At 47.7% G+C, this 13,398-nt stretch overlaps 1 protein-coding gene across 1 annotated transcript in view; it reads left to right on the top strand.

Annotated features, from left to right (window-relative positions):
• MTOR (mechanistic target of rapamycin kinase) overlaps positions 1-13,398 on the top strand; it is a 118,314-nt gene that overhangs the window by 69,094 nt on the left and 35,822 nt on the right. The window contains exons 29-30 of the mRNA XM_066375064.1: positions 6,969-7,044; positions 9,996-10,135. Of these exons, the coding sequence (XP_066231161.1) occupies positions 6,969-7,044; positions 9,996-10,135 (216 nt within the window). The remainder of the gene's footprint in view (positions 1-6,968; positions 7,045-9,995; positions 10,136-13,398) is intronic.

The raw sequence follows: 13,398 nt of genomic DNA, 5'->3' as shown, positions 1-13,398 counted from the left end.
TCCCCTGCTGCCTGCCCTTAAATTGTCCCCACAACCTTTTTCCGTGTCACGTTTCAGAAGTTCCCATGTTGCCTTCTGTCTTTATTGCTCTCCTTTTGCTCTTAAATGACCCTATTCAGAAAGAGACAACTGCATGTTGGAGTTCCCAGTGCATTCTGCTGTCCCCAGAGTCCCGGGGTAGCTGCCTGGTCAGGACCCAGGCCCGGCCATCCACAGGTCTTCCTAACTCTGTGCGGGAGCCCAGCCGCTAAGTCCTGCATCATGTGTTGGGCACAGAGCTGTTTTGGTGGTGAGAGAAGTGACGGGATGGTCCAAAGCAGCCACTACTTTAGATGGGAAGGAAAGACTATTGGATATAGTGCTGAGGGCCCGAAGTGGTGTCCAGCTTGGCCTCATCTTGGCTGGTGAGGAGCTCCTCAGTCTAGCCTGCCGAGGTTCCCTGTCAGCTGTGTGGCATGTGTCACCGGCAGAGCACCAAGGGAATTCAGAGAATTCTTACTTGACAGGGAACCAAATGAAATGCAGGCTCTGGCCTGCACTAGAAATAGGAGAGAGAAGGCCTAGAGCCATTTGGGCAGCAAGTGCATAACATTCTCATAAATTCCTGACGGGAGCACCAGGAAAACCTAAGTAGTCCCCCAGATGGGACTACAGATGCTCCCACTGCTGACTTTCCGACAGGCTCGGGCTTTGTGTTGAGTAACCCTGCATCAGTTCGCTCTTTATAGGTGCATGTCACCAAGGCGCCAAGGCCAAGAGATGAGGGCGATAACCCAATGAGCCACACAAGAAGGAATCACCAGGCCAGATTACTTCGGCTTTGACACAGTTCAGCGCCTGTGGAGCAGTGACTTAGAGAACCCTTCAGGAAACAGGAGTTCTTCAGGTGGATGCCGAGCCAGTGACCCTCTCTCGGCTTTGCTGGGCGTCACCATGAAGACCCTGAGCAGTCAGTGACTGACCCCTCCTGTCAGTCTCATCCTCAGTGCAGATGGTCACTGCCTGCCCAGAAGCACTGAGGGAAAGCTCAGGGGGAAGTCACAGAGAAGGAATGATCCCTGCTCCCAATACTAACTTCTTGGCCATCTTTCCTGAGAGGGAGCCCGCCATGGCACCGCGAAGCTCAGATTAGGCCCCTGGCTCAGCTCACACACACCCTGCTTCTGGAAGCTTCTGGAAGCAGAGTTTAGAAAGAGGGGACAAAGATGCCCGTTGGGACCGGTTTGCTGTAGAAGGCGTTGAGACCGTTTCTTTTCTGTATTCATTAATTTTGCTCAGCTCTAGAAAGGGTTTCCCCAATTGCCAAGAATTTTCTGTATCAAGGTCTCCACTGGCTTCCTTTAGTGAAAGCGAATTCTTGAGATGGGACTGAATGACAGCACCGCTGTCTGCATAGTGGCCTCTTCCCCTCGCAATCCCGATTCACCGTGTCCTGTCTGTCCCTCTGCATTGTCTTTCCCATGCCCAGTCCCTGTGTGGGCTCTGCGTTTTTGTTTTTTAATTTTCTTTTTTTTTTTTAATTTTTATTTTATTTATTCATTTTAGAGAGGAGAGAGAGAGGGAGGGAGGGAGAGAGAGAGAGAGAGAGAGAGAGGAGAGAGAGAGACAGGAGGGAGGAGCTGGAAGCATCAACTCCCATATGTGCCTTGACCAAGCAAGCCCAGGGTTTCAAACTGGCAACCTCAGCATTTCCAGGTCGACGCTTTATCCACTGCGCCACCACAGGTCAGGCGGGCTCTGCGTTTTAACATGGATAGGCGCTTTCCATTGACATTGTAGAATCACAGCTATGTAAGGTCTCAGCTGGTTGTTCTCACTGGAATATGGGGCAGGACTTACACCCCTTTGTCCCTGTTAAGACAGCAGTGGGAATTGGTACCCACCAGCTTCAAAAGTTCTTGCAACACAACCCCCTTTCCCTTCTGTCCTCAGTGCACATCGAGAGGAGATGGGTCGGCCTGTCATATCTGTACACTGTTATTGTAGGCACCATGCTGCCCAGGCCTCTGCCTCAAAACTTATCTGTTGTCAGATCTCTTTACCTGGACCAGCATCAGTGGGGTCTGGTTTGTGTCATTTGCACTCCTCTGCGCAGGCTGGGGCTTTGGACACTGTGCCCTTTATAAGCCTCCAGCATTAATAAAGACTGATGGGCACACAAGGGAGCGTTTACAGAACAGGCTGTGGAAAACTCCCAGCTGCTCCATAAAGTGAGAGTTCCTCATTAAGGGGGCTTTTGAGCAAAGGTGATTTTTTTCCTATGAGCCCAACATCAGACAGTCCCTCCGGTGTCATAAAACCACAGCTGGGTTGAAAGGGGGCATATTTCAAAGGACAGGCTTATGTCCCAAAGTAGGCAGGAGACTGGGGACGTAGAAGCTAGGAACTACTGAGTGTCCATAGAGGCTAATTTATCCCACACTGCAGCCTGGGCTCTGTCCGTCACCCGGCAGCCTTGAACAAGCTGCCTCGGAAAAGCCCGCTGTGGCTGCACGGCTGACTTGTGCTGGGAGACTTGAAGGCGTATTAGTAGCTTCTGAAAGGAAATTTTAAAAAGTAGAGATGGGAGCTTAGTGGTCAGAGGAGAATATTAGCCACCAGTATCAGTGAGGAAGTTAAGAGGAGGTCCAGTAGGGTTCCTTTCTCCTGAAAGGCCAGTTAGAGAGTTAGTTAATCAAAACCCCCCACCCAGCCCTGGCCGCCTGGCTCCGCTGGCTGGAGTGTCATCCCAAAGTGCAGAGGTTGCTGGTTCAGTCCTCGATCAGGGCACGTACAGGAACAGATGGATGTTCCTGTTCCTCTCTCTCTCTCCCCCTTCCTCTCTCTAAAATTAATAAAATAAACATTTAAAGAAAGACTTTGATTTAAAAAAAAATCCCAGCCAGTGCTTTTACTCACTGACTTCACAGTTGTTGACTGGGTACCTACTGATGCTGAGAGTGGAAAACCAAGACCCTGACCCTCCCGTCGCAGAGCTTGCCACGTACCTTTAGTTATCACTTCAGATGCTTTCAAATGGCACAATTTTTAAGGGAAAGGATAACGTCCAATATCCTGTTCCTGCTGGGCCACATTTTCTTCATATTAAAATGGGACTATAAATAATAGTGTCTATAGGGTTGAGATAGCACATGTAAGCATTTAGCACAATGAGCTCTCAATAAATTGAGGCATCTTTTTGTAGTTATAGTATATTGTCTCCCAAGCTGGAGTGCCGAAGTCATGGAGGAAGGGGAAAAAGTTAAGGTCCCAAACAAGATTACAGGCTCTTGAGCACCAAGAGTTTCGTCCACTTACTTTCAGAAACTCCACATCTGCATTTGCATTCTCCAGCAACCTGTCGGCATGCACTGGAGACTCCACAGAAGGGCAGAATAGAGAGAGGGGTAGCTTGTGGAGAAAGTCCGATAGGAAAATAAGTAAAAATAAGGAGGAGGAAAGATGAAATGGGTAGTAACCGCTGGTTAATGTGACATCTCTACTTTGGACAACCGGAAGTGGGGGTGTACAACCTCCTTCTTTCCTCCAGGTCTTCGAATGGGGGACCAAGAACTTAATGTTTGAAAGGGACTCTCTCAGACTGATCCCACTCATTTTTCATGGGTGTGTTTTAGTCTGTTGAGTCAGCGTTGTAATTTTTTGGTCATTGTCCTTATTAGCCAAGAGCTTGTCATGAATCTCAGGGTACACCCCCAGTTTCATGTCATTTGCTAAGGCCTCATCAGTAGCTCCTCCAGCGGGGCCAGCCCCTCCCTACCCCTCCCACTGGGTTCTGTCTGCATCCGTGCACATTCAGGTGGGAAGTGTTATGCAGGTGACTTATTTGGGCTTTCTCTTTTAGAAGTTGGGGCCAAATGATGTTTTCTTTTTTAATTTTCAAAGCTTTGTTGGAGGTACATCAAAGCTATAGCAACTTTAAGGTAAAATTTTCATTTCTCCTCTTAGTCACAACTTCCTGATTTTGATCAGTTTTTGTAAAACTCTTCTATGCGTAATGCAGGGGAGAGTGGAGCGGAAAGAGACTTTTGCTTCATTTTGTGTTGCTTGATCCCTAGGAAACAAGCTTTGGTAATGTTTATAATTTCTTTTTAAAACAAAATATGTTTCAGAACACAAAATAGGAAGACAGTTGTTAGAACGCGTAGATTTTGATGTCTGATTCTCAGAGTTAACTTCTTTTAGTTCAGGCAAAGAACACCTTATCTTCCCCATCAAAACAGTTTATATTCCTACCAGGGCCATCCCAGTAGTCCACACTGGGGCTATAAATAAGGTATAGACTACATAATTATATATGTTTATATATGATGTTACATATTTGATTATACTATAATAGATAACTAGCTTTTTTCCTGCTGCTTTTTTTTGTGTGGCAGAGACAGAGAGTCAGAGAGAGGGACAGATAGGGACAGACAGACAGGAAGGGAGAGAGATGAGAAACATTAGTTCTTCATTGCTCTCCTTAGTTGTTCATTAATTGCTTTCTCAACTGTGCCTTGACCGGGGGTGCTACAGCAGAGCGAGTAACCCTTGCTCGAGCCAGTGACCTTGGGCTCAAGCTGGTGAGCCTTGCTCAAACCAGATGAACCTGCGCTCAAGCTGGCGACCTTGGGGTCTCGAACCTGGGTCCTCCGCATCCCAGTCCGACGCTCTATCCACTGCGCCACTGCCTGGTCAGGCTTTTCCTGCTTTCTTAATGCTCCTAAAATGTTTATTTGGGTTCAAGGAACTAGATAATCACAAATCTATGCCCAGTAATATCGGTTATCAATACAGCTTACCCAGGCCCGTGTGATTGAGCACTGAAGTTGAGAACCGGACTTCGGGGCCAGGAGCAAAGGGAAGCTACTTCACAATGAACGTGCGGTGGGCTTAGTCCCTTTGGACTTGGCTTTTCATTCTCAGCTTAGAAAACCTGTATTGGGCTTCCTAAAGGAAGCTTGGATGTTAAAACATTGCTGAATCCTGCTGCAGAAAACTTGTGGGAGAACGCCCGGCGCACTGCTTTGCTTGGGACATGCACGGAAGCACCAGGGGGCCTGCCCTGTCATCCCACAGGAGGCTGCCTACCTGCTCCTGTGAATAAGAGAGCAGGTCTATATGGTGACTTCACCTCTCGTTGCAGAGCCTGGTGCCGAGAGCTTGGACAGCCGGTTAGAGTGGTCCTGTTCCGGATGAGTTCGGAACTTGATGATTTGCTAGTGCCGGCCTCATGTCTCAACCTTAGATGTCTGTTTTTTCTGTACACAAACATATAACTGTTTCTAGTAACTTCTATACTTGGACAAAAGCAGATGAAGGAAGAAGCATTTATAAGGACCTGCTTATTTCAGAACCGTTATTTAATTTTCTGAACCCTGTAAAGGAAGTCATATTAGCCCCATGTTATAGATGAGAAATTTGAAACTCAAAATTGTTGACTTGATTATGTGGTCACACAGCTTATAATTAACAGAAATGTAAATCCACGTCTTCTGATTCCAAATTCAAGGCTGTTTCTCCCCCTACCTCGCCTTAACAAGAGGCACGAGATGGCTCGGGTTTTGGTGGCACTGGCCCCAGACTTTGGGTCTTGGGGCAAAGCACTGCTCCCATGGGCTGTAGTCTTCTCAGGGGTCACACCGGGCTGGGAATACCTTTCCCTTCCCGTTCTCAGAGGGATGTGTGAGGTCAGGGAATGATAGGTTGGAAAGATTATTTGAAATGTGCTTTGTAAATACAAGGCATTAGATTATTACTTTCACAAATGTTAACGGCTCTAATTCATCAGATTTCTGGGCAGTTCCCTCTTGGTTTTCTTGGAAGAAATGCAATGGTGCTTGAATTTTTTTAAATAATACTTATAACAGCAATCTCTTGCCATATTACCACATTGAACCAAAAACCTGGAATTTCCCAAAACCACTTAGAAATTAATTCTAGTCAAATAGTTCTTAGGGCAATAAACCGGATTCTTGCTTGATAAACCAGTCTAGATTCCCCAGGTGGCCTGTCCTGTCTAGCTCTCTACCTGTGAACAGATCTGATCGTGTTGTCCTTTGACTTCCTCCAGCCCGTGCCCTCCCTCCTGGCCTCCTTCCATGACTCAGGCTTAGGGTTAGTGTCGTGTCTGTTGCTGTTCACCCTTTTCCATAGGTGTCTACCGGAAGAGGTCTGAGTCTTGTGCTGTCCTGCTTTCGGGACCGTTTGCAGCCTCTCTGATGAACTGGCTGCAGGCACCAGGCCTTCCAGAAGCACTGGTAGTTGCCCAATATAGTCATAGTCCTCCAGTCCCAATCGGCCATGTGCTGCCCGCAGATGACATCAGCAAGTAGGGAGTTGTTAGTGAAAGGCGGCTCTCTGCCATAGACCAGACAGGTAACGCTGCACGTGGTCCCCCATGGCCTGCTGCAGGGGGGGCACTGGTCTGTGAAGGGGGACTGAGGGGGCACCTGTGCGTGAAGGCAGCGAGCTCTGGGGAGCAGGCCAGCCGGGCTTCGCTGTCACGGAGGTGGGGACCCAGCCTCCCTGCCATTTCTGTGTTGCCCACAGAGCCCAGTGATTTTATTTATGTTGGTTATTCTTACTCCTGAAGGCAAATGAGGAAAGGAAGTAAGAGTTAATAACTCAAAGGTACCTCATGTGGTTCTGCTGTACAACAGGGACAATTTTAGATCGAGGTTTCTAGTTTTTCAAGGACAGACATGTGCTGCCTGACCCAATACCGGAGAGGAAGGTGCCTGCTGGTTGGAGGAAGGGCCCGGAGCAGGGGGGCTTCCTCTCTGCCAGATGTGCCCTCAGATTAGGAATACGGGTCCAAGGTGAAATCGTTCAGGCTGAGCCTTCTGAGTGGGACTGGATCATTGAGTCTCCCTCTGGATCTGCTAGACATTGTCCCCCACATGCTGGTGAGCCACCTGCCCACAAATGACCCCATGCCTCCCACACTTCGATGTGATTATAACCATCTTTTTCTTCTGTTTTCCCAGCATTAATAACAAGCTGCAGCAGCCCGAGGCAGCTGCTGGGGTCTTAGAATACGCCATGAAACACTTCGGAGAGCTGGTAAGTGCCTCGCTCCTTTCAGACAAGCAAGAGGTAGCAACCTGGCTAGGGAGGCACTCGGCTATGACCTTGAGAAAGTTACTCTCCTTTCCCGTGTTTTTCCTGGTTGGTAAGAGTCTGGTGTGACTTAGCTATATCTTAAGGATGAAGGAGACAGTGGCTATATGGACCTTATTCAAAGTGAACACAGATCCTGAAGACAGAGTTCGTAAACAGTGCTAGCTGGTATTTATCAAACTCTTAGCATGTGCCAGCCCTTTGCTAAGTGCTTTATATACTCCATCTAATTCAGTCCTCACAACAGCCCATTTTACAGATGTGGGGACTATGGTCCCAACGGGATAACAACCTTGCCTGAGCTGAGAGGAGGAATAAATGGAAGAACCAGGACTTAACCCCATGCAATCTGGCATCCAAGTCCAGGTGTTTGGTCCTGACCTGAATTATCTTTGTGTCATCTGTAGCAGCTGGCATTGCCACTGGCCCACAGTTAACACTCAGTACATACTTTAGAAGAAACCATGGCCAGTTCTCCAGAAAAAGTATACTATAATTTATACCTGTTATTGAGTGATTGTTCCATTTCATTATTGCTTACATAGCTTCTTCTCTCGCCATCTTTGCCCTACCAGTATTAAAATGTTTCTGTTAGCCTCTGCGGTCCTGGGAGGGTGCTTTGGTAACTTCCTAACCATATATAAAGCATCGACTTAATCAACTTAGCATTGACTTCCTGGAAGGTCAAGAAGTTCTGGGTCCATATATTTGATAAGGAACCTTTCATTAATCGTGTAGGTCACTTACTCTGGTTTGCCTTAATCAAGAGCCCAGTGCTTCAGAGTAGAGCAGATTGTGACTACTTCCTAGGCTTTTTCTCACTCACGGACTGAAAGCATTAGATTAGGAGAATATTTTGCCATCTTGAGCACAGATCTGTAACTAGACTAAGAGAGCATCTTTCCAGTTGACAAAACGGGACTGTGTCTCAGCCATTCATGCTGCAGTCCTTATTGCCAGGGGGAAGAAAGTCGGCAGAGAGGGCACTTAGAGCAGTTCACCCAGACAAAAACGCCCTCTCCTTTGATAGCCTTAGGGCTCTAGACCACAAGAAGTGCTGACCGAAACCAGAATCCACGATCACCTGGTATTCAGGTGACCAGCCAACGAATAGTTTTTACCCCAGCAGCTCAGAGGGCCAACCTTAAATGAAAGTCCCTCTGTCTCCAGGCTCTAAAGGTGGCCATTAGCTTCAGGATTATTGCTAACCCTGTGGTGGATTTTCTGTTATATTTAGGTGGCTGAATCATATTAAACTTGACAATGGTTTGCTTTTTGTTGGCAGAGCCTGCGCTTTCTCAGCACAATTTATGTAACAGCAATCTCATTAGAATTTTGTGTGATTCATTGCTTAAACCTTATAGTTTCTGCAATCTATTGCAATTCAAAATATCCTGCCCCCTACCTGACCCGCTCCATATGCCGCTCCCTCCACTTCCTGCCTGTGTGTGCTGCGTGCGCCACGCATTAGTCATCGGCCCCTCTTTTCCTTTCCATCCAGTATGGAAATGCAAAATGGGAAATTGTCCAGTGTACTTTTTAACTTAAGAGTCTTTTATTTTACACCATCTTTGCACTCTTTCTCTCCAAGTTTTCTCTTTCATATTGAGGCATTATTCTAAACAGGCTTGGAAAATGAAGCTTAGGTCGTTTTGCTGTCCACGGAGCCAGAGATGTCCGTTTGGGAAACCCCACCATCCACTGACATGGGAGAAAAGACTGTTGTGGCAGCAGAATTAGTGCAGGAGTAGGAGAGAGGATCGCCTCCGCTGAAAATAACACAGGGAGTAAGTCAGGTTAACGACGTAGAATACAGACGACCTCTTCACAGAGGTTCAAGCGAGCTTAGCAGAGTTGCTGCTGGTGTCGGTGGTGCTCAAATACCCATTTTCTTTAGAAAGGAGAGGAGGGTAATGGGGGAACTAATAGGGGCCTTGCATTATATTGCACAGATTCCACTGCAAATCATGCTGTTGTGAAATTCTGGAGAACCACTACACTGGTCTGGGAGAGACAGTCATTTACTAAGCTGCTGATGAAGCCCAGAGCCAGCCTGAGGTGGAGGACAGGGCAGGTGGAGGGCGGAGGCAGAAAACAGCCCCCCGGCCATTTAGGGAGCCAGTCTACAACCTCTATCTAGCCTGCAGTACTCTCACTCACAGGGCTGACGCTAACTTCAGCGTGGCACGCCATCTGTCCAGTGATGGAATCCATCCCTTGGCCCTGGCGCTGGCAAAGCTGCCAAACGCTGAGCAGGAAGGAACATTGGATGGGGGACTGGAAGAGAAGAGAGGAAAGGTTTTCCAAAGAATTTTAACTGGTATTCTATTGTATTTTAAATTATTATTTCCTGGAAGTTTAAAAATGCATAAAGATATGCAGAGAATCAAAAGTATTTAAAAAGTGGGTTGTTTTCCTCCAACAAATATGCAGATGTGGCCTGTCTTTCTAGCCCAATCAGGCAAGCAGCTGCCATCCCTGCCATGTGGCACGCCATCAGCACTCCTGCAGACCCAGGCCTGGGCATCCTTGCAGGAGCTCTGCTCGGGGCTTCCTGCTGTCCCAAATGGTTTCTCCCGTCCTCACATCCCTGCATGCTGGAGTTCTGGTGACCCCTCCGTCTGGGCAGTGATGGGGAGAGGAGCATGACCCGACATCTGTTCTCAGATTGCCCCAGGATCCTTCCCTCCCTGTGCCGAGGCACCAGCGTTTCCCTCATCACCAAACGTTACCTCCAGACCAGGCATTCTGCAGTTCTTTTCCAGCAGAGCCAGGACAAACTGATAGATGCCGTGGCATCCGTCCAACTCAGTGCCCTGGGAAAGTGTGTGGATTAGAGCCTGCACCCTCCTGTTCTCTGTGCCTCACTACAGTCCTTCTTTTCCACTTGGCAGGAGATCCAGGCGACCTGGTATGAGAAACTGCATGAGTGGGAGGATGCCCTGGTGGCCTATGATAAGAAAATGGACACCAACAAGGATGACCCCGAGCTGATGCTGGGCCGCATGCGCTGCCTCGAGGCCTTGGGGGAATGGTGAGCGCAGCAGGGTGCCGGCCCAGCGGCTGCAGAGAGGGCGCGTTTGTGACCTTTGGGCTCGAAAGGCTTCCCCCAGAGTTCTCTCCTAGACTCTCGTTTTTGTTTCACTTGGTATTGTCCCAGGAATCATCTTTTATAACTTTGGTGTTTTTCTCTGTCTGTTCTGCCTCGGTGCTAAACAGAAAGGCTTTTTTTTTTTTTTTAACTTAAACGTTGTCATGCCCTGGGACCGGACAGGCTTGGCTTCTGCTCTGGGATCTGCACCTGCTCCTCCCATCTGCCTCTCCACCTTGACTGACTGATGAAGGCCTCCTGGTATTTTTTTCTGCCCTCGGCAGTGAGTTTAGGAGAGACCAGCAGGCTGGCCTTGTCGGGTGCTTCAGCTTTATTGAATGCTTACTACATGCTTAGGCCTGTGCTGGGCTCCAGGTGCAGAAAGGACAGAAAACAGGGCCTCTGTGGCAAGGTGGGTGAGACAGGCACTAGCAGGCCGTTACTAAAGCCTGGGCAAGCAGCGACCATGGTGTGAGCACGTGACTTCAGAAGATCAGAGGAGAGTGCAGGCTGATGCTGTACTTCTCCCTGAGGAAGGACCATGGTCAGGAGGCAGGTGAAGGAGGTGTAGGGAGAGGGAGAGGGGATTCTGGGTAGAAGCAGCAGTGGTGGCCCTGGCCGGTTGGCTCAGTGGTAGAGTGTCAGCCTGGTGTGCAGGAGTCCCGGGTTTGATTCCCTGCCAGAGCACACAGGAGAAGCGCCCATCTGCTTCTCCACCCCTCCCCCTCTCCTTCCTCTCTGTCTCTCTCTTCCCCTCCCGCAGCCAAGGCTCCATTGGAGCAAAGTTGGCCCGGGCGCTGAGGATGGCTCTGTGGCCTCTGCCTCAGGCGCTAGAATGGCTCTGGTTGCAACAGAGCAACGCCCTAGATGGGCAGAGCATCGCCCCTGGTGGGCATGCCGGGTGGATCCCGGTCGGGCGCATGCGGGAGTCTGTCTGACTGCCTCCCCGTTTCCAACTTCAGAAAAAAAAACAACCAGCAACAGTGATGCTTAGTGGAGAACACTTGCCTACGGCTTGGTTTGAGGAGGGGGGGTTGTGAAAAGAAAACGGTTTCCATTCTGTTTTCCAGCATCAAGTGCAGTTTTTTTAAGTAGTTAAAACAAGATTCCATACTACAGTCATTAAATAGTTCAACTACAGTTTTAAATAGTTAAAGTGCTATATAATCTTCCCATGAGCAGATTATGTGATTTTCTGTCGGATGTGGGATGGGCCCCCACTCTTTATTCAGACCGTGGTTATCAAGTGCGTATTTATTGCCAGTGTCTGTCCCAGGCCCTGAGGACACAGCTGTGACAAGACAGGCCCTGCCTTCCTGGAGCTTACAGAGCAGACTACCAGGCTGTTGTAATGCAGACTGAGTACAGTTACAAAGGGAAGCCCAGGGAGCTGTAAGAAATAAGGGCCCTAATTCTGACTTGGAATGGAAGGCTTCCAGTAGGGAGTGATACCTGACTTGGACCAGTACAGTGAGGATGAGAAGGCACAGTAGAGACAAGATTCTGCAAGTCCAGCATGGCTGGAGGGTCAGAGGTGATGTGGAAGGAGGTGAAAGGTGAGTCAGGAGAAATAGACGGGGACCAGAGCACATGGGGCTCACAGACCAAGTTAAGGGATTGGACTTTAGTAACCCAAGGACTGTGGGCAACCATCCAAGTATTTGGTGGGCCATGATTGACAGGCCTATTTTTTTAACAAGATTCCTTTAGGAGTAAATGGGGGAGTGGATTGAAGAAATGCCAGAGAGGAGATGGCCAGACCAGTTCAGAGGCCATCCTCCGGGAGAGAGGATGGGGGTGAAGAGGGAAGGCCGAGGGCAGTGGGCATAGAGAAGGGCAGAGATGTGGAGGAGGTGGCGTTGATGGCGTTTGGAGAATTACTAGATGTGGAAGTGAGGGGGGAAAGACGAGACAGTTTGAGCTTCTATGATGATGGTGAGGCTGGAACACCCAGAGCCCCTCAGAGGCCTGCCTAACCCAAAGCCAGGGTTCCCCTGAATCTGATCTCTGAGGAACTGTCTTGGGAAGAGAGAATTCAGCGGGCCTGTGCCCTTGCATTTGGATTTGCACATGGAACCTCTGTTCCTGAAGGCTTTTTATTTTTTAGTCTCCATTTTTGTATTCATTTTTTAAAGCATTATTTCTTGAAACGGTAATGTGCACATAGCACAAAATTCAGTAGTAAGGTCAGTGACAGAACTGTGAAAACCAAGTCTTCTACTTGTCCCCCAGCCACTCTGGCCCAGCCCCGAGACTAGGCCCTTGTCTAGATGCCAAGGGAAGACCGCGTGTGCACAGACATCTACATGGTCATGGTGCACTCGGCACACCATTGTTTATTTCATTTAACAAATCTAGACTGCTGTTTCCTAGCAGTGCCTACAAGTGCTGCAAGTAAGACTTCTAAAAAGAATGTCTCGCTACACATATTCTTTCTGTACCTAATTACATTTATTATTTTGATAAAGGATTGCTATTTTCATTTCCTAATATAAAGTTATATTTCCCAAATAAAAAATCTTGTAATGTAGTGCCTGAAAGTTTAATGTCAATGAATTTAGCCTTAGGCATTGGATCACGTATACAGATAGACATGTAATAGTCTGAAGTTATTTGAAATTGATTTGTCTGACTTAGCCATTATTAGAGAGATTCAAGTGTTATTATTTATTTTAATAATTAGCATTCCATATTCACTTACCTCAATAAACTGAGGAAGCATATCCTATCAAATCTGCTCTATCAGTTTGTGCAACTAAAACTGCTTATTTTATGTCCAACAGATATTTAAACTGCACTGTCCAGTATGGTGGCCACTAGCCAGATGTGGCTCTCTTTAAATTAAGTAAATTGATAATCTGGTCACCGTAGCCACATTTCAATGCTCTGGGGCCAGTGTGGCTGGTGGCTATCACAGTGAACAGGGCAGATACAGAACGTGTCCATCACCATAGAATCTGCTTTTGGGTGATACTGATCGAAAGCTAGAGAAAAGTATGTTAACAAGAATTAGCCACATTATTTCAAAAACAATTTTCTTTTTCAAATTGGTTATCATAACCACTATGTTATTGCATAACCATATGTTATTAAGAAGAAGATTAAAAAACAATATAAACATTCTTAAAATTTAACTCTGATCAGTTCCTCAAGTGATTTAGTATCATCAGAGTCTCATGTTGTGATTTCAGCCCACTTCTCTGCAC

Source organism: Saccopteryx leptura, chromosome 3 (genome assembly GCF_036850995.1).
Source record: "Saccopteryx leptura isolate mSacLep1 chromosome 3, mSacLep1_pri_phased_curated, whole genome shotgun sequence".
Lineage (NCBI taxonomy): Eukaryota > Metazoa > Chordata > Mammalia > Chiroptera > Emballonuridae > Saccopteryx > Saccopteryx leptura.
The sequence above is the reverse complement of the archived record's forward strand: the minus strand, read 5'-3'. Positions and strand labels throughout refer to the sequence as shown.